The following is a 20725-nucleotide window of genomic DNA, read 5'->3' on the forward strand; positions in this document are numbered from 1 at the left end:
TCTCTCTCTCTAACACTACTTCATGGTAGCAATCTATCTTAAAGGATTGGAATGAATGATTGAAAGTAAGGAAGCATGATACTTATAGGAGAGGATATGCATGCACCCAAATAATATTTATATATACAATATTTTAAACCACCAAAAAGATAAGATAGAAAGATGAGGGAATAATGTGAGTCATCCACCTTTGGCCAATAATATCACAACACCACTTGTTACTAGCATGCAAGGTGGCATGGAAATGATGATTTGATTAAAACCAATTCTAAGTCTCTACTCATGGATAACAAGAATGGTGTCATCTTTCAACCAAAGGAATAATCTCATGCTAGGCTTAAGATTTAATAACATATAAATCTTCACAATAAATATTTAAATAAAAAAATGTATATTAATAAATAATTAATATGTAGTATGAATAATTATTTAATATATATATTACAGGTTCTCACATGCTATATTTTTTTGGGGGGTAAATAGGACTTTTGACAACTAAAAAAATAGGGTAAAAAATTAATACAAAATTTCTTTATTTTTAAAATTAATTAAAAACTATATAAGAATAAAACAACAACAAAAATTAAAAGAAATTAACCAAAAACAAACAAAAAACAAAAAACAACCCACCCAACCCTACCCCTATATCATCCTCCCCACTCCGACCTCAAGTCCCCAACTCCCATCCCCTAGCCACATCCACCTTAACAAACCCTAGACCTAAACCCAACACCTCCTCCACATTAACCCACTCTCTCCTCATCTCTTCCTTCCTCCAATCCTCTACCAGATTGTTTGGATTTGATTGATTTTTCATGTTTGGGAAAATGGTGACCTTGTTAGTTGGGGAAGTTGGTGGCTAGCCAGGTCAAGGATGAGGATGGCCGTTGATGAGTGGTTGGTCTGGGTTGTCGCAGGGATAAGGATGAGGAGGGTGGCGGTTGAGCTGTGTTGGATAGAATGGTAGGCATGATGATCGGGCTGGGGGCTGGGAGGTGGGAGAAGGATAAAGTTTTTTTTATTTAAAAATTTAAAAATTCTAGTTTTTAAATTATTCAGTATAATTTATTTAATTGGACGATTTTGCCCCTATATTTGACGACAATATTCACAAAATGTAATGGTGGAACCAATTCGCCGAATTATAAAGAGTAAAGGGACCATTTGAATGAAGAATTTCGTTCATGAACCAAAATGCCACTCGTGTACAAGTTGATGGACCATTTGAGTTGAAAATCCTTTTTAAAAAAAGACTTTTTACACTTTTATTTATAATATTCTTAAAGGCCACCAAAAAAAAAACACTAAATGAGTGTTTCCTAATTGCTCTAATAGTGTGTTTACTAATCAGGAATTGAATTCCACATATGTAGGATTCCTGTGTTTACTTCATATGAAGGAATAAAAAAATAAGTGGGGCCTACACAAAAATCTAATTCATGAAGAAATAAACCATTAGGAATTTATCTTTTTTACCCATTATATCCTCATACAATTTTAAAATTTTAAAATTTGCCATTTACTTTAACCCAACAACGAGGATATTATAGTAATTAGCACCACTCTTACCCCAATTTCATATGATTTAGTAAACAACTTCAATAAGAATTCGGAATCTAACTCCCCTCAATTCATATGATTTAGTAAACAACTTTAAGGCCTCGTTTGATTCACCGAATAGATTAGAGAGGAAATCACTTCCCATGTCATTTTTCAAGAGATGGGAAATGGAAGATTTATTTCCCACATTTGGTAATGTTGGGAAAGTAATCGGGAGATATCACTTTATTTCATTTACCATGTTTGTTTTGAGTAGGAACTGAAAAAAAAGTTTGTATAAATTTTCAATTATATCTATATTAAATCAAATAAAAAAATAATGTATTTATTGATATATTGTAATTCTAAATTGTTAATGGGTACAAAATGGTTATGAAAAATGTTTATTTAATGTTGGCTCATTTTCCCAAACTTTCTCATGAGAAAGGAAAACAAAACTCAAGTTGAGATGAGGACTTCACGTCCCCATATTTTCTCATATGCCAGACAAAGATTTCTCATGCCTAGACTTATCAAATATGAGAAAACAATTAATTTCTCATTCTCAAGCCTTCTTTTCCATGAACCGAACGAAGCCCAATAAGAATCCAAAATCTATTTCTCCTCAATTTAATTCTTTTTAATCAAATTACGTATTAATAAACATGACACATTGAAGAGATACACTCTCGTCGTATGTAGTTAATGACAATTCCTAATATCGTTTCGATATGCGCAAATTGGGTTATTCATAAATGAGTAATACGTGATTGATTCCACTCCCTAAATCAGCCTTGGGCCCATTTTGGGCTCAATCGGCACTTTCTCCGGGTTCGTTGACTATTACAATCCGATCTGACAAGGCCCAAACTCCGTTCGGTCAAAGCTCCGAAACCTAACTACCAGATAAACAGAGATACGTCTTCCAGTTCTCAGATACTCAGAGTTGAAGGGTTTTCGTGTGCTCCAACACGGAAAGCTTCGCAATCTCACAATAATCAGCGTCGTTAGGGTTAGTTTCATTTATAAAAAATCTGTATCTTTTTGCTTTTTCGATTGATGATCAAAGTTTGAAAAATCAACCGTTCTTCCTTAGCTTGGATTTCGTACATCATTGTTTGAATTGGCGTATTTTCTTGCAAATCATTTATTTATTTTATTTTAGGGCTGTTTGCGAAATAGCATGTATTCGTCCAGAGGGGGCAATGCCTACGGACAACAGTCATATACTGGCCAATCTGCGTATGGCCAAAATGTAAGACTTTGTTCTTCAATTGTTGTATAATTTGCATTTCCTTTACTTTTTTACAGAGCGTTTTGTATTATTCTTATTGTTCATCATCTAATTGCTCGAAAAGGGATAATATCAATGTTAAAATTTCAAGTTTAGGCATTTTGTTCTTCAGTTTCAGCCTTTGAAAGTTACCACGGGCATCCACAATACAGCTAATTTTTGTAAAAATGCAGAATTTTTGCGTGGGGATTTCTTGATCCTTTTCTCATTTATTGTAATATCTGTAGCTGGGACCTGCTTATGCTGGAAATTCTGCTGGAGGGCCTGAAGGGGGGTCGCAAGTTCCCATGGGTTCTCGGCATTCATCAATGTTAGTTGGCTCGGAGGAGGTTGATGCCAGTGGGTATAGAGCTCATCCTTCAGCTGCAGCTCATTATGGGGGACAGTATAGCTCTATCTATGGTTCAGCTGCTTTGAGCAGTGCACCTCAGGTTTGTCTGTTTCTTCTAGAACTCATGTTGATGTATTTCTGGTAACCTGTGCTTTATCCAGCTAAATAGTGCTTTGTCCAGCTAAATGGTGCTTTATTTTCGTTGTGATACAAGTAGCAAATATTTAGTTTCTCTCTGCTACCTAGGACTTCATAACACTACTTATTGACCTGCCTTATAATGTTTGTGCTCCTTATAGAAATCTCCATGATAATTCCCTTTTCCGTTCCTTCTTTCGTATATTCTTATTCATATTTAGGAAAGCATTAAACATCGAGTTTGTGATAAACCTTTTCTATATATGCATGTGCTGGTCCCTCAATATCTTTAATCTCTCCAATTTTGCTCTTAAATGTATTTTGGTGGTATTTGCACTGCTGGTTTCACGGAAGTTACTGTTTGAGTAGTGTGGAAGTTCGCATCCAAGCTTCGGTTTGATCTGTTGTGAAGTTCTTGTTGAACCATCTGATGTCTAATTTGAAATTGTGTACAGGTTCCTCCAATGAGTACTAAAGGTTCTGGACCATCGGTTTTGGAAAGTCGTGGTGGTTATGTCCCAGCTAAACCAGAATCACCAAAGTTCTCATCTGGTGACTATATCTCATCTTCAAGTCATGGGTATGGTCATAAAGTTGATCAATTGTATGGTGAAAAGGCTCCTGATTATCCAGCGATAGACAGAAGGCAATTTGGTGAACGTCAGAGTGCGTATATTGGGAGGGACTTGCAAGGTGAACCAACTGGTCGATATGCCGATTCTGTTGGTTTTGGTCCTCAACATCAGGTTTTTCATTTTCATCTTTTAATATAGAATATTTTTGTTTATTTTTCTCTTACTTACTTTCCTCTTTGAATAAGACCTGATTTGTAGTTTTATAATTTTCGCATCATATTCTGCGACAGTCCGAGATTTATGATCGAATTGATAAGGCGGTGCTGCTTCGTCAAGAACAATTGCTGAAATCGCAATCACTGCAGTCTGCTTCTCTTGACGGGAGTGCAAGGTACTTTTTTTCTGCTGACTTTGTATTACACTTTTGACTGGAACTTGGTCTCCATTTCATGGTCAGATCCCTTGTAGTTTGTTTTCCATCCCCATTAATGAATTGCAAAGGTCATTCCTACCTTTCTCAGTAACAAAATAGTCCGCATCTTAATAATGAGTCTGTGCACAGCTATGTTAGATGGTGATATATTTCTTATTAGACTGAGTAGCAACACATTTCTGGCAGACAAGCTGATTATCTTGCAGCGAGGGGTGCCGCTAGTCGTCATCCCACTCAAGATCTTACTTCTTTTGGAGGAAGAATGGATGCGGATCCTCGCAGTTTATCTATGCTTAGTGGTTCTTCATATGGGGGACAACCTGCTCCATCAATATTAGGGGCAGCTCCACGGAGAAATGATGATCTCATGTTTTCGCAAAGTTCCTCAAATCCTGGTTATGGAGTCAGCCTACCTCCTGGTAGGGACTATGCCACAGGAAAAGGGATTCGTGGCTCATCTCTTGAGTCAGATTATCCGGGAAGCTTGTCTCATGGTGGTCATCCACGGATTGATGAACGGAAGGATGACAGGGCTAGTTATCTTCAAGAATTTGAGCTAAGGGAGGAGGCGCGCCGTCGGGAGCGTTTGCGTGAGAGAGAGAGAGACAGAGAAAGGGAGAAGGAATGGGAACGCGAACGAGAACGTGAACGAGAACGAGAAAGAGAGCGTGAACGAGAACGCATTTTGGAGCGGAGGGTGAAGGAGAGAGATCGAGAGCGGAAACGTGCACTTGAAACCAGGCGGGAACGAACTCCACCAAGAGTTTCTAGGGATCGTCGTGGTTCCTCTTTAGCAAAGGAGGGGAGATCTTTGCGACAGGATTCGCCACATCATGAAGCTTTACATAGGTGGATCTTGATGTTTTATTTTGCGTCCTGCTCTTGTTCTTGCAAATTGCTGCTTTGTCTCGCAGCCTTTCTAACTAACCTGGTGTTCTGTTATGCTGAAGGCGTCATTCACCTGTTAAAGATAAAAGGAGAGAATATGTCTGCAAGGTAAAAGGACCAGTGCAAGAGCATAGCCATTCAATGATATTGACAATTATTCCTTTCAAGTCTGCCTTTAGTCTTTTGTTTGGAATTGAGTTCTTCACTGGTTTCAATCGTGATGCCTTTTCTGTTATCTTTGGTTCAGAATTTCAGTTTCTAATCCCCGGGATATCCTTAACCTTCCTTACTCTTATTACCATGTTTCTCCTCAATATTGCTTCCTCTTTGTCCTTTGGCTCTACGTGCAAATGTTTCTTTCTGTGTTCCTATGCTTCTTGTCGCTTTTGTTTATGGTTGGCTCCACCACATTTCCTGGCACTTCTCTCTTCTCACTATATCTACTTTATCCTGTATGTTGGCCTTTTCTTGTGCAGACCTCTTCATGTAGACCTTTGCTAACTCTAAACTGTCTGGATTAATTAAATCCTAAGCATGCACCAAATCCTCTTATACAACATTTCGTGGTTAGTAGACGTAGATGAATGGTTTTCAGTTGTGGTCGTTATACCCTTTGAAATTGAGGAAACTTACCTTCTACAACAGGAAACTGATTGAGCTCTGGAAACTCGAAACACAGTTGTATTAGAATTTTTAACATGTGGGCTGATCATTCAATGTAAACTACTGGGTTTGTCTACAACCTAAAATGTCTTTATGGTTTCACTCATGTTGGTAACAATATCATCTATGTGCAGGTTTACTCAACCAGGCTGATGGATGTAGAAAGGGATTATCTTTCTATAGATAAACGATATCCCAGACTCTTTATACCCTCAGAGTTCTGCAAGGTTTGTCTGTATTTTTCGTTTCTCACTCAAGGTTTATGGACTCAGATGGTTAAGTACATAAATGAAGTGTGGCATTTTTATTGTTGTAGGCCGTTGTGAACTGGCCTAGGGAGAACCTTCATCTGTCTATTCATACTCCTGTCAGGTACCTTGCTTGTTGAAGCTGTGTCAGTTAATTAGTTTTCAGGAATTCTTATTTTAATTCAGGATATGGAACCCTTCAGCTCCTATTCTTTATTAAAAAGGAAAAAAGAAAAGAAAATGTAATTGTACGACCTTGTTGAGTGTTACAGTTTTGAGCATGATTTTGTTGAAGAAGAGAATGCCACTGAGCTGAAAGAGCGAGCTACTGAAATGTTGGTTGAAGAACCTGAAAAATCAGGACGTGGAAATATAGTGTGGAACGCGAAGGTAGTTCGTGTTTCTGTCCTCCCCTCTTGTTTTACCCGTTCTTTAATCTTATTATCTAAAATTTAGGTAGTTAAATCTTGAGTCATTCATGAATAGAAAAACATGTGGATAACTTAATTAAAGAGGAGGATAAAGAAAACTGAATTTTGAATTTTTTGGTTATACTCTCTGATTAATTTGAGTAGTCTCAATCTCTCTCTCTCTCTCTCTCTCTCTCTCTCTCTCTCTCAAATTTTTATTTTTCTTCTGCTGCAGTACAGTACACCTGACGAATTGCTTGCTTACTCTGTATTTTATTTTATATTTAATTTCCACTATTCAGATTATCTTGATGAGCGGACTTAGCAAAAATGCTTTGGAAGAGCTGTCCTCTGAAAGAGGTTCCGATGATCGCTTATCACATATCTGCAATATCCTTAGGTTTGCTGTTCTCAAAAAGGACCGTTCATGCATGGCAATTGGTGGCCAGTGGAATCCTGCTGATGGTGGTGATCCATCAGTTGATGATAGCCCTTTAGTTCAAACTGCCCTAAGGTTTGTGCTGTCTGCTATCTTTTATAGAGATACATAAAGAAATAATGCTATTTTCTATTAGATTGAATGAGTTTTTCTTTGTAGATATGGAAAGGATGTTGCTAAACTTGATCTGCAGAACTGCAAGCACTGGAATCGTTTTCTTGAGGTAAAATTTGCATTAGTAATGATTGTGATTTTTACCTAGTTGCAATCTTTTTTTATTTGATTTTTTTATTTTGCAGATTTCTAAATTTATGACTAATTCTTCAATTCCATTTGACATTTGCAGATACACTATGATAGAATTGGGAAAGATGGAGTCTTCAGCCATAAAGAGGTGACTGTAATATTTGTCCCAGATTTGTCTGAATGTCTCCCTTCATTGGATTCATGGCGAGACCAATGGCTTGCTCACAAGAAAGCTGTTGCAGAAAGAGAGTGTCAACTTTCTTTGAAAAAGGAGGTTTGTTGTTTTTATTGTAGTTCCCCTGGGTTTTGTATGGTTTTGTTTTGGGTAGATTTTTATTTTAATCACAGGCACACATTATTGATGGGTATGTAGGTTAACATGTATGCACACATTTACATTTCGTAGGAAAAAAATGTAGATAGGTTAACATGCATGCGTTCCACATGCAGTGGTTCAACTGTGGGTCAATTTGTGGCCATGGTTAATCATCAGTCATGCACTTTGTGAATGATTCACAAAATTCTGTCAATTTATAAAATCTTTAACTAAATTATTGGGGATGCATTTCTCTGTTTCAGTATTTATTTATTTCGGCATGCATGACAGGCATGATGCAGTTATTTAATCCTACAATGGAGCTTTTTAAATATGGATCCAACAGATGGTTAAGAAGTTTTAATAACATTGACTCAGGATTAGCTACAAAAAGCCTTTTTCTTTTTCGCATCTTCTTGATACCATATTTACATTTAACCCTTGTTGATCATATATACTTTTGTAATATCCTCTTGTCCTTATTTTATTTTCTCAGAACTTGTAACAGTAAAATTTATCTTGATCGGCATATAGTTTACTTGTTTTTAAAATTAGTATGTTTGTTCTTGCAGAGATCAAGGGAGAAGGAAGTTCTGAAAGGTAAATGGAGTTGGTCTTCTAGTTGTGTATGATTTCACATCTTTTGTTTGATGTCCATCAATAATCATCTTTTGCTTGGTTTTTGGTTTAGATAAGGAAATGGAATCATCAAAACACAAAAGAGTTGACAAAGAAGATAAAAAGAAAGAGTCTGCATCCACTGGAGGGGCGAAGGAAGTTAAGAAACTGGAGCAAGATGGTACTAATATGAAAGGGAATGCATCTGAAGGAAAAGGTGACGTGAATGGTAAGAAGCTTGAGAAAAAAGATGTGAGTGGAGGAGACAAAGGCAGGATTGAGGATAAAAAGGAACAGGTAGAAACTGCTGAAGTTCAGACAACTGGAACTGTAAAGACCGGGAAGAAGAAGATTATAAAGAAGGTTGTCAGACAGAAGGTTGTTGGTAAGGGATCCAGTGATACTACAACCAAGCAAACTGACAATCTGGGTGATGGGGGGACAAAAGGAAATTCAGAGACTCCAGGTCAAGAGGAGGAATCTTCTGCTGATCCTGCTGTAGTGAAAACTTTTGTGAGGAAAAAAGTTATTAAAAAGGTTCCAGTGGGGAAGGCTGCTCAGAATGAAGATAATATTGGCACGAAGGTGAAAGTTGAGAATGAAACCGGATGCTCTGAGGATAAATCGGATCCAAGCGGTAGTACAAATACCAGTGTGAAGACAATTGTAAAAAAGAAGATCATTAAGAGGGTGCCTAAACGGAAGGCGACTGGTGTTGAACTGAACGAAGGGGTTGCTAAGAGTAAGAAAGATGGTGATGGGGATGAAAAAAATGTTGGAGATGAAACAGAAAGTGTGAGGAAGCAAACAGCAGATGCAGAAAAGCCAGCAAGTGATGTTGTGGAAACAGAAAAAAAAGTTATTTCTAAACCAAAGGCTTCAAAAACACAAGTCAGTGACAAACCAACTGATATGGCGAATTCAAGTAAAGCAGATGCAAAGGATGTTAAGGAGGATAAGAAAGATGAAAAGGGAGCTGGTGAGAAGAGTGGCTCTGTGACTAAAGTGGAGATTGAGCCAGACACGCAAAAAATTGCTCGTAAGGATAACCATAATGGCACGAAGAAAAAATTGAAAGATGATGAGAAAACAAAAGATGAGAAAGAGAAAAAAGACAGAGATGGAAAAGATGAGTCTAGAAGCAAATCAAATAAAGAACTGAAAGAAACGAGAAAGCCTGAAGAACCTCCTCGACACCCTGGATTAATTCTACAAACACAGTGGAGCAAGGATTCTAAAGTAGGTTGATTATAGTCTGAATATCACAGTTTTGTTTACTACATGTATTAAATATGTTTGCATGTACACCTCATCTAATATTCCTTGCATGTTTGCTCTAATTGTGTGGTAATCTGTGACAGCTGCGTTCATCATCACTTTCACTTGATTTACTATTAGATTATACCGACAAGGACACTGAAGAATCAACGTTTGAGGTATGTTTTCTCGTGGCATCTAATGTTCTTCATGTCTGCCTAAATTCTATGACTGAATTTTGGATCTGTGTCTACTGGTTCACTTGTTATCTTTGCGTATTTCTCATTATACCAGATGCAAAATAGAGCTAATTGTTTCCTTGTAAATCTTTCCCTCCTTTTCCCTTCTTTTCTCTCCATTCTCTCAGCTTTCACTGTTTGCTGAAACGCTTTATGAAAAGCTTCAGTATCAGATGGGATGCCGTCTTTTGACATTTCTACAGGTTGGTTTAAGACAGTTAATCTGAATATGCATATAATTTGATATTTTTTATTTTGTAATGATGCATCTTCATTTATGTGAGTTGTTTTTGTAGAAGCTGCGAATAAAATTTGTGATGAAAAGAAACCAACGTAAGAGGCAACGAGAAATAGAAAAAGTTGAGAAAGGAAATGATGAAAAATCATCAACGAAGCGTCTGAAGATAAATGAGCTCCCTGTGACGAACCAGCCTGCTAAGTCATCCGAAGCATTGAGTTCATCTCGGTCAGATGGAGAGAAACAAGATGAAGAAAAAGCTGTTATTGAGGAGAATAGTTCTGTTGATCATGTTGATGAGGTTAAGATGGAGCATATAGCAGATGATGAAGAAGACCCAGAGGAAGATCCAGAAGAATATGAAGAAATGGAGGATGCTAGTCCTCATCCCTCTAATGAGAATAATGAAGAGGGGAAAAGCAATGTGATTCCTGTGCTTGGAAACGAGAAGGACGAATCCAAAGTTAAGGAACAAGCTAACACGAAGGCCGCAGAAACAAAGGCCAAGGCCGAAGCAGATACAGGTGAAAGAAAAGAGGGGAAGGTGGATACAGGAAAGAAAGAAACTCCCAGGGCAAAGGAGGTTGTGGACAAGGAACTATTGCAGGTATACCTTTCAGTTATTGTTTTAGTTTGATTGCTGAACAGTTTCATTCTCTCTCCATCAATCCATTAATGCCATCCTTTTTCTTTTATACTTTTCCCATCTGAAACAGGCTTTTAGGTTCTTCGACAGGAATCAAGTTGGCTACATTAGGGTAAGTTGCAATCTTCAATGTATATATTCGTTTTGTTGCATTATTAGAGAAACGTAAAGAGCTTGTTGCTTTTTCAGGTTGAAGATATGAGATTGATAATCCACAATTTGGGAAAATTCCTTTCCCACAGGGATGTCAAGGTGAGAAGTATAAAATTTTGTTTTGTTGCTTCATTTTGTATTTAGTGTATTCTTATCTTTGACAGTTTGGTCATGCTTGTTTTTTCTGCATCAGGAACTTGTGCAGAGTGCATTATTAGAGAGCAACACCGGAAGGGATGACCACATTCTTTACAAGAAACTGGTGCGAATGACTGACATTTGAGATCTGAAGCGTATTTGGTTTCCGAATTATTTTTTATTTTGGAGTCAGGTTGAATTTTTGCATTTTCCTTTGATGACGGTTAAAAGGAAAGGGAAAATGAACTTAGAGATAGGGTTTTGGATGTTTACAATTAAATTATTGCCCTTGTGTTTGCATTTACCGCCTCTTTATTGATTGAAATAAGAACACTTTTGCCATTCTCAATGTGTTTATCCAGTAAATACAGTAATTTCAGTTTATATTCTCAGAAATTGATCCATCGTACGAGTCTGGTTGAGTAGCAAATTTTGAAATTTTAATTTGATAACTGCCAAAGTTAATTTATGCTGAGAAATTCTAGCTCTGAATTATGGAAAAATTCTGAGGACGAAACTCTTGGGAGGATTCTTGATAAAACAAAATCTCTTGGGAGGATCCTAACACAGCTTTTAATACAAAGCAGCTAATCAGTAAAATATGAGATAAAATAAAGAAAAGAGTCGGCAGATTTCATCAAGTTAAACAAAAAATCAGCAAATCAGTTCTTTAGCCCAGTAGGTTAACTGATTATTGGCCACTACAAGGGAATATAATAAAAATTGAAAATTTTAGCTATTAGTTAATAGCTTGGTTTAAAGAACGCCAAGACCAAGAAGAGTTTTCATTGCTTGCTTTTTCACTACTTTCCCATACACCCCTCTTCCCAGCTTCAAAGCTCTCTCCATTTCCACAACTCCCCCACTACCTTTCTTTAACTTCTCCACCACCATCTTCAACACCCTCTCATCACTTCCCACTGCTTCCGCAATGCTATCGACCACCGAATCCATCGGTGGTATCCGTCTTCCCCACCCCTTTGCCGACTTCTCTGGGCTATAAGCCTGAGAGCATGCATCCCAAAATGACGCTCTCAAGTACCCTTTCTCCCTTTCCCTCACCGTCCATCTTCTCATGCCTTCCTCCAGCCTATAAACTGCAGCACCAGCATCTATCCCTCTTTCGAGACCCATCTCAATCTCTCTTATGTCTTGCCTTGAATACAAATCCTCCTCAAACTTGCATCTCTTACAATCACACCTGAACCCCCATGTCTTGCACATTTCATTGCGCTTGTCCAATGGAGAAAGCACATCAAAATATGCAAATGTTATCTCCTCCCCAGCCTTGATATCTCTGGAAGCATGAACTATTAGATAATCTCCAACATGCAAACGCCTTGCATTGGGAACACATGAATGGTTGATGAATGCAGCCAGTACCCATAGCCCGACACCATAATAGTCACTGTTCTTCCCCAAAACCTTAGAAGAGATTGCATCCTCAACAAGAGAATTGACATCCAAGATGCTTAGAATCCTGTTCACATCAAGCTTCTCATTTGGGTAGCCACCAATATGCTCTGACTCAGGCTTAAACATATTGATCTCAGGGACCACAAGCTCATCCTCATCTTCACCACTTGACAATGTACTGATCAAATCCCGGGTTCTTGAACATTTAGCCGCCGAATCCATAACTTTTTCAGTGAAGTTCTTCCACATGACCAATTGAGCATTCTCATCCAGATTTTGATCCGGCAAAATACCCCTCTCTGTGGCAACTGCTTTGGTGACCAACACCAAAGTTCCAGCATCAATGTTCTTTGTTGCAAACAGGCCTCGCCCTCTAATCTCAGATTTCTTTATCTGCACTGCTCCAATGTACTCAGCAGGCTCCAAAGGCTTTCCGCGAAACCCGTTAACCACCCATTCAGAGAGATCAAAAGCTCCAGTTCTCGACATCAACTCGAGCTTCTTGCATTTCTGCAAGTACCCATTGAGGCTAACAGAGCTCCCATTAGCCTGAGGATCAAGCTGAGCTGTTTTGAAGCATTCCAATGCCATTGAATACCTGCTCAGATTCAGCAAAATTTTACCTTTACAGAGAAGAGTCTTGAAATGGGTACTCTCAATTTTCAATGCCTGATCGCAATCCCTCAAGGCCTCTGCAAAATCCCGGAGTCTGGATCGTGCTTCGGCTCGGTTCGAGAGGGCTAAGCAGAGGGATTTATAGAGCTTGAGGAGATGTTCTGGGTCTTCAGGGGTCTTTGAGACCTGGTCTTGGCAGAGGCTGATGAAGTGAGAATATGCTTTTACGGCCTCCTTCCATTCTTCTCTGAGAAGGAGCTCTGTGGCTTTGGATCTGAGCTGCTGCATTTGCTCTTCTGCCATTACTAGCTGATCTTGTTGGGTTTCTCTCATTTCTTCTGACTATGATGACTAATTTGGGTAAGCGAGGAGGCTTTCTCTGTAGTTTTTGAATTTGACGTTATGTAACGGTCACAAGGCCGGCCTTTATTATTTTACATTTTTTGTAACGTTGAACAGCTATGCCGGTCTCGACGGTGTCGTTACAGCCCGTAGATAAAGCAAACAAAAACTAGAACCTGATTGAACGGATATGTTTGTTGGCATCATAGCCACACCATCGCTTTTGGTTATTTTGTTTTCTTAAATTTCAATTGAGGATGATATCTCGTACAATACGAATGGCATGTTTGCAGTGGTTTTGAAAGGGATAAAATATGCTTCTCATATCCTACTTTTAAGTCACAACAACTCTAATTACTTGGATTTAGAAATCAAAGACGCTTATGATATCGTAGAATTCAAAAATTACCTCTGAATACTTAATTTCTTGAATTTTCAATAAATTTTTAACGTTCTTTTAATAAATGTGCTTATATAAAGGCGGTTATAAACAAATGTTCTTCTTACAAAATTATTTTCAAACGAGGTCGAAGACTTGTAGCTCAACTCTCGCCTCTATCTCATAAACAGTCATTTCCTACTAAAACGACATGTAACACACTGTCGTTCAATTTTATAACTTGATGTCGTTTCCCAATCTATTAGATTATCCTTTAACTGATTTTCGGTCGTTGTTCTTCAATTTTATAGTTCCGTCGACGATGAAACCGAGCGAAGATCATGGGGCCTACAGGAAGATCTTACTGGCGTCGATCTCAGCCATGGTGGCGGAGACGACGACGTTTCCGATAGACCTGACAAAGACTAGGCTTCAGCTGCACGGCGAGTCGGTGTCGGTGGGATCGGCTCGGCCCACCAACGGGTTCCTAGTGGCCTCTGAGATCGTGCGGCAGCAAGGCCCTCTCGGGCTGTACAAGGGATTGTCTCCTGCACTTCTCAGACACCTCTTCTACACGCCAATTCGGATCGTCGGGTACGAGCACCTCAGAAGCTCACTGAAAACCGATGGTGGTTCCCTCTCTCTCCCCGCTAAAGCTCTCTCCGGTGGGCTTTCCGGCGTCGTTGCTCAGGTAACTTGCTTTCTTATTGTGTCTAACTTATTGGGTTGGGTCCCTTTTCGAAAAAAATAATTGGGATTTGTAATTTGATAAGTTTTTGGACTTGGGAGATTGGAAGTTTAGTTTAGTTTTTTTTTTTTTTGGGTCAAGAAGGGAAATTGGAAGTAATAGTGTTACCGATTCATTTTAGAGAAAATTGATAAGTTTAAAAATGAAAGCTTGTTCGAATTGACAATGAGAAAATGAATGCTTGATCTTTGAATTTGTGTGCTCTGTAAGAAAGTTCGGGGCGTTCAACTATAGAATCTATCGAACTCTTCTGAAGATTAGTAATGCAGTTTTGTCACATTCTATTCACATTGAATTTGCTTCAATCTCATACTTTGACATGCATATGAATTCATATATACAAAACTTCACTGCATTTTACACACTCTTGATATTTAAATGCAGCTTTTTCACATGATAATCCATGTTAGGTTGGCCTACTTGGTTGTGCTGTGCATTTCTTTGCCAATCAAATGGTCCAATAATTGATTAGGCTGACTGCTTTGTATTTTATTTAACTCTGTGTTTGCTTTGAAAGTAATAATGTTCTTCTGTTTACTGCTAGTAGTACAGTTGGTGGCAAGCCCCGCAGATCTTGTTAAGGTGAGGATGCAAGCAGATGGTCGTATGTTGAGGCAAGGCCTTCAACCTAGATACTCAGGGTGCTTTGATGCTTTAAACAAGATCATCCGATCAGAGGGCATTGGAGGACTTTGGAAAGGTGTTTTCCCTAATGTCCAAAGAGCATTCTTGGTGAACATGGGAGAATTGGCCTGTTATGATCAGGCGAAACATTTTGTTATCAAAAATCGAATTTCGGAGGATAACATATATGCCCACACTTTGGCATCAATCATGTCAGGCCTTTCAGCAACTGCTTTGAGTTGTCCAGCTGATGTGGTAAAGACGAGAATGATGAACCAGTCTAGAAGCAAACAAGGGAAGATTATGTACAACAATTCCTATGATTGTTTGGTGAAGACTGTCAAAGTTGAGGGTTTAAGAGCATTGTGGAAAGGGTTCATACCTACATGGGCAAGGCTTGGTCCTTGGCAATTTGTGTTTTGGGTCTCATACGAGAAGTTTAGACAAATTGCAGGGTTCTCTTCTTTCTGATGAATCTTTTCATCCACTCTCTAGTTTCAGATTCCGAGTGATCATACTGGATGGTATTTATATTCCTTCTTCAAGCTTGAAGGATGCCTCGCATGTTTAGGTGCCAATATTTGGTACTTACATGTTGTTGTGATTCAAACATCAAAGATTAGAGTTGTGATATAGAGCAAGCAAGCTCCAACTTGTGATTGGGAATTAACAATTTCGTGAGTTTTCTTTCTTTCTTTTGAGCTGTTACTCATTGACAAACAATCAAAGATTTTTGCCTTCATAATTTGCAATGAAGAAATATTCCTTTCTCAGTGGTATTTCTGTTGGGTTTGAAATTTGTTTCCTTCAATTGCATTTTGCATGCTGTCATGTCCTATATGCCCCAATATATTTGGAAAAAAAGAAAAAAATGGGAAAATACAAGATGTTGAAGTAGCAATTAAGCTCTTGGGTTCCCTTTGATTGCAAGTCGATTTGTAGGCATAACACTTAGCTCCTGACAATTTCTCTTGCAAGTTAATTTGGTGATTAACTTTTAACTGTGATCTTGATAGAAACCAAATAAGTAAGAAACCAAATCCTGCATGGAAGTTATGAGCCTCAGGCTGTCTATCGTTCGAATTTACAAGCCTCTGAATTGGACCACTCTCTCAGTACACCAGTTGCCTGCTTGAGTTGTCACCTTCATAATTGCGTTTCACTCCTGAGCCTAGAAACTCTCATGCAGTAGGGATGATCGAGGATAACAAAACAGTACTATCCCTCTTATAGATAAGTTTTTTTGGGGGGGGCGGGGGGGTTGGGTGGAAATGGCATTTCCTTTGCGAATTTTAGTGAAAAAGAATAAACTGAATCAATTAAAAGGTTAGATGGATCATAGATGAAGCAAAAGCAACTTGTACAAGCATCATCATAAAAAATTGCCAACTGCCAAGGCAAAACATGAAATGGGAAAGAATTAAATATCTGCAATGAGTGAGGTTTGGTGGATAATGATTCATGTGTATGAAATTACAAAAACATCCGTGTTACGTCATCACAGTTAATAGATTTTTGGATGGAGTTGACGGCAGGAGTAAAGTGGGTCATTTTAAATTTGAAATAATAAAGTGAGATTTAACTGAAAGTTTCAATGGGCATTGGTCTAATTAACCCTTCTTTATTTTGCTTATCTCACTCACAGTCTCTTTTATTGAGAGATCCCTCCAATAACTTTATTTGAGGGACACCCTTTAGGGTACCCTACATTTTTTTTTTCTTCAATGATCCAAACTATCTATTTTTTAGGTCTTAATTCATAGATCATCATTGTGTCCCTCAAATATCCGCACGTTATTATTGTGTTGATGTCATTGTAAACGGGGAGGAAAGCAGGGAGGGATAATAGGAAAATGCGAATGTATTTCCAAAATAACGAACTTAAAACTTGATAGCATACGCGTACAGACAGGTACTAGAATTAAGATCCAGTTGGTATTCCTTTATCAACAACATTCATTCACAAGAAGATCATCAGAAAAAGTACTGAAGCACAATGCTTCCATAATCAAAGAAACACACCAGTCAGTCGACCCAGTTGTTGGAAGCGGGCGGGTGATGTGGATGCCCAGAGACCACAAGAAGATTGCAGTGGGGACATATTGAATAAGTTTGCAGTGGAGACGTAGTGAATATGGTACCCACTGAGAGTTTCTTTGGTATACTCGATTGGACTATATATTTCCAAAGCAAATTCTCAACTGCCGAAGGGTGTGACATAAATCATGTTTAACTAAATATTTAATCAAGGCAGCTAGCCAACCACACTGATTATTTATAGAGAAATTTCCATGCACGTGAAAATCAATATGCTCAATTAACCAATTATCATGATGCAAAATCATATGTACAGATATGGTACACGTCAATAAATTCATTACATCAGCCACTGAAAGTATTTTGATAACCACATGGGGCCCGTATTTATAATTCTGGCTGATAATTTTATTGCCCTCAGAAGCTTTTTAACCACTTTTTAACCACTTTACCCCCTCCACTTCAACACCATTCATTCAATTCTGAAATTGAGGAGGGGTTCGTGTATAAATAAATAGTATAGTAAATTCAGCTTAGAACATAAAATTTATTTTAAATCAATTTAAAAATTAATTTAGAAACTTATTTGAAATTAAATATTAAATTAAATAGTATGCAGAGATTATTATGAGATAATTCATTCAAGGGCTTGTCCTATACATATACCTATCATTCTATAAATTTATGTGTAAAACTCAATTTCAAACTTAAATGACCAGTATGATATAATAGGTCGTAGTATTCCTATGTTTTTACATCATTGCCATCAGACTTCATATTTTATTTATAATTTATTCCAAGCATTTCATTAACTGCCATAATTAAAACTCCCTATTAATAGCACATCAATCACCCCATTTCTTTTGATTGCCATTCCCTCTAACATATGGCCCCTTAAAATTGCAAATAAAAAAAATATGTAAATTTGTACATATGAAAAAATATAAATATAAAAATATAGGTATATTATTTACCAAAAAAAAAGTAACCAAAATAGGTCAATTACTTTGTAATTGAAATTTCCGTACATTTTTCATAAATTAAAAATAGATACACAATAATTTATAGAAAATAGGTACGTTGTATAATTGAAATTTATGCACATTTTTTTATAAATTAAAAATAGGTACATTACTTAGAAGAAAAAAATAAGTTCATTATACTAGGTAAATTTTTTTACTAGGTATACATTATTAGAGAAAAAAAAAGGTACATTATTTTGAGAGAAAAAAAAGGTACATTATTTAGAAAAAAATAGGTTACTAGTCATAATTCATAGAAGGAAAACAACATTAATTCAAAAATAGATTACTAGTCGTAAAATAGATTACTAATACTTTAATGTGGAATTTAATATTTAATTTCAAATAAGTTTCTAAATTGGTTCCTACATTCATTACAACTATTTGGAGATATTTCTAAATTCAACGGGTGTCATTAGTTACACCCCCCATAACACATTAACTTATAAATAGGGGTAGTTTTAGAATCCGAAAAATACAATAAATTAGATTTTAAGTTATATTAGGTAACTTACTTAATTGGATCCTAGTCATCGGGTATTATTTGAAAAAATTAGGTATTTTACATAGAAAACTAAAAGAAAGAATTGAAAGTGATTTAAAATGAATTTTATAGGTGTAAGCTCAATTTACTATTTTGACAATTAGAGTTTTGGAAATTTCGTATATCCATCGCCATCACAAATGTCTAAGAAATTTAATTAGCTAGGTTTTGTGACAAGTTTAACAGTTAATTGTGACCCTCATTTCCCCGACAAGTGTTACAACAAGACAAAAACCGAGGTAGGAACTGTCCCTCTCAGTGGAAGTTGATAATCATAGGGGCAATAAGCCGGTGGATGGACACCACGTGTCCCTCTCATCGTTGTAGAAGGAGGTCCATTTGTAGTGAAAGGGCATATTTGGTCACGAAGAAGCAATCTTTCTGGCACACATTCTTTATTCATATCGTCCTCTATATATATTGGCCTCCCCCTTTATGGTGTTCCAACAGTTTTCTTGGATTCCAGAATCCCAAACTATACTAATTGTGGGAGTGCTGATCAGGTAGGGTTTCAAACTAAACTAGATGGGGAGGTCACCATGCTGTGAGAAGATGGGTTTGAAAAAAGGACCATGGACTCCTGAGGAAGACCAGAAGCTCTTGACTTACATCGAACACCATGGCCATGGAAGCTGGCGTGCCTTGCCGCCAAAAGCAGGTAATTATTTTAACTCACAACTAAGAACCCCTTCCCCTTCATTTATAATTCGATCCATTTTTAACTTTGTTTTGGGTGCATGCATGCATGATATATACATATAGGGCTCCAAAGATGTGGGAAGAGCTGTCGTCTGAGGTGGACCAATTACCTGAGGCCCGACATCAAAAGAGGGAAGTTTAGTTTGCAAGAAGATCAGAGTATCATTCAGCTCCATGCTCTTATCGGAAACAGGTAATTAACGAAACTTTAAATATTATTTTTTTTCTCTAAACAAAAATGGCAAATATGTCTCCTAATAACTCAATTTATTTACTAATCTTAGGTGGTCGGCTATAGCAACTCATTTGCCTAAGAGGACGGACAATGAGATCAAGAACTACTGGAACACACATCTCAAGAAGAGACTAACCAAGCTGGGCATCGATCCCATGACCCACAAGCCGAGGCACCACCACGGCTCCGGCAGCGGCCACGCTAAGGACGCTGCCAACATAAGCCACATGGCTCAGTGGGAGAGCGCCCGCCTTGAAGCCGAAGCCAGGCTCGTTAGAGAATCCAAGCTGCAGGTCATCTCCACCACCAACCCCAACCACCTCCTGATCAGCAGCTCCTCCGACGCAACCCATCAAGGACATGTCATCAACAAAGCTCCGCCGGGTCTGCCGTGTTTGGATGTGCTCAGAGCATGGCAAGGAACATGGTCGACAAAGCCCACGGTTAGAAACGTTAACAGCACAATTATTTCGGGTGGTTCTATGATGTCCATGGACGACCTCGAGTCTCCAACATCCACCTTGAACTTCCCACATATTAACGCACTTAATCCTCCAATGCAAAATGCCGTTAACATTAACGGGCTCAACGAAAATCCTGTGGTTCCATCCGAGGTATTGCAGGACAATGTTAATGTTACATTTGGTTGTATGGATGCTTGTGCTGCTACACTTGCGTGGTTTGTGGAGGAGGGTACGTTTAGCTCAGGGAATGATGAGGAGGTCGGGAATGTGATAATGCCAGCTGGAGTTTCAAATATCATGATGGAGGACTTCACTGATGTTTTGGTTTACAACTCGTCGCTGGCCGGAGAGATCTCTGATAACGGCGGCAGCCACTTTGAGGAGAACAGGAGCTACTGGGACAGTATACTCAATTTGGTGAACGCTTCACCGTCTGGGTCGCCTGTGTTTTGATTTTTGAAAGTCTAGAGTTAGGAGATGTGACTCAGTCGTAGCAGCAATGGTCAATGATTAGTTAGCAACTAATTAAGTTGTAATAAGGAGTAGAGTAGTTGTTTTTTAGTTTTAAATAACAGGTTATCTTATCAACGAAAGAAAGAATGTAACAAGTAATTTAGATGTATTAATATGGTAGTTCGAAGGTCACAATAAAAATGGATTCGGATTCTCTGATTTGATTTTCTCTGCTATGATCTGTTTTATTTTTGTCATCTATAAGTCACCTCATTAAAATTTAATCTAAAAGACTTAAAAATTGACACATCACATCCCTCAAACAAAAATCAGAGCAG

General features: G+C 37.9%; 4 protein-coding genes across 4 annotated transcripts; 3 read left to right on the plus strand and 1 right to left on the minus strand.

Annotated features, from left to right (window-relative positions):
• On the plus strand, positions 2443-11201 carry LOC18792366 (cell division cycle and apoptosis regulator protein 1). Its single transcript, XM_020565105.1, has 21 exons — positions 2443-2551; positions 2705-2794; positions 3061-3264; positions 3758-4048; positions 4168-4268; positions 4497-5159; positions 5261-5306; positions 5996-6088; positions 6178-6233; positions 6382-6499; positions 6822-7033; positions 7118-7181; positions 7305-7478; positions 8093-8120; positions 8212-9377; positions 9500-9574; positions 9763-9837; positions 9931-10479; positions 10589-10630; positions 10708-10770; positions 10865-11201. Exons 2-21 carry the CDS (start codon positions 2723-2725, stop codon positions 10952-10954), a joined length of 4182 nt encoding a protein of 1393 aa, XP_020420694.1. The 5' UTR covers positions 2443-2551; positions 2705-2722; the 3' UTR covers positions 10955-11201.
• On the minus strand, positions 11452-13249 carry LOC18791852. Its single transcript, XM_007222557.2, has one exon. The coding sequence runs from the start codon at positions 13171-13173 to the stop codon at positions 11566-11568; it is 1608 nt and encodes a 535-aa protein (XP_007222619.2). The 5' UTR covers positions 13174-13249; the 3' UTR covers positions 11452-11565.
• On the plus strand, positions 13846-15712 carry LOC18789108 (mitochondrial uncoupling protein 3). Its single transcript, XM_007226248.2, has 2 exons — positions 13846-14252; positions 14862-15712. Exons 1-2 carry the CDS (start codon positions 13884-13886, stop codon positions 15402-15404), a joined length of 912 nt encoding a protein of 303 aa, XP_007226310.1. The 5' UTR covers positions 13846-13883; the 3' UTR covers positions 15405-15712.
• Positions 19062-20387, plus strand: LOC109946875 (myb-related protein 306-like). Its single transcript, XM_020556016.1, has 3 exons — positions 19062-19194; positions 19299-19428; positions 19520-20387. The coding sequence occupies exons 1-3, from the start codon at positions 19062-19064 to the stop codon at positions 20385-20387; spliced, it is 1131 nt and encodes a 376-aa protein (XP_020411605.1).

The sequence above is a fragment of the Prunus persica genome, chromosome G1, assembly GCF_000346465.2.
Source record: "Prunus persica cultivar Lovell chromosome G1, Prunus_persica_NCBIv2, whole genome shotgun sequence".
NCBI lineage: Eukaryota > Viridiplantae > Streptophyta > Magnoliopsida > Rosales > Rosaceae > Prunus > Prunus persica.

Coding starts and splice junctions, on each gene's coding strand:
- LOC18792366 (XM_020565105.1), top strand. CDS start 2,723: ATGTATTCGTCCAGAGGGGGCAATGCCTACGGACAACAGTCATATACT. Junction 3,265..3,757: donor CTTTGAGCAGTGCACCTCAG/GTTTGTCTGTTT, acceptor AATTGTGTACAG/GTTCCTCCAATGAGTACTAA. Junction 10,631..10,707: donor ATCAAGTTGGCTACATTAGG/GTAAGTTGCAAT, acceptor TTGCTTTTTCAG/GTTGAAGATATGAGATTGAT.
- LOC18791852 (XM_007222557.2), bottom strand. CDS start 13,173: ATGAGAGAAACCCAACAAGATCAGCTAGTAATGGCAGAAGAGCAAATG.
- LOC18789108 (XM_007226248.2), top strand. CDS start 13,884: ATGAAACCGAGCGAAGATCATGGGGCCTACAGGAAGATCTTACTGGCG. Junction 14,253..14,861: donor TTTCCGGCGTCGTTGCTCAG/GTAACTTGCTTT, acceptor CTAGTAGTACAG/TTGGTGGCAAGCCCCGCAGA.
- LOC109946875 (XM_020556016.1), top strand. CDS start 19,062: ATGGGGAGGTCACCATGCTGTGAGAAGATGGGTTTGAAAAAAGGACCA. Junction 19,195..19,298: donor TGCCTTGCCGCCAAAAGCAG/GTAATTATTTTA, acceptor ATATACATATAG/GGCTCCAAAGATGTGGGAAG. Junction 19,429..19,519: donor CATGCTCTTATCGGAAACAG/GTAATTAACGAA, acceptor TACTAATCTTAG/GTGGTCGGCTATAGCAACTC.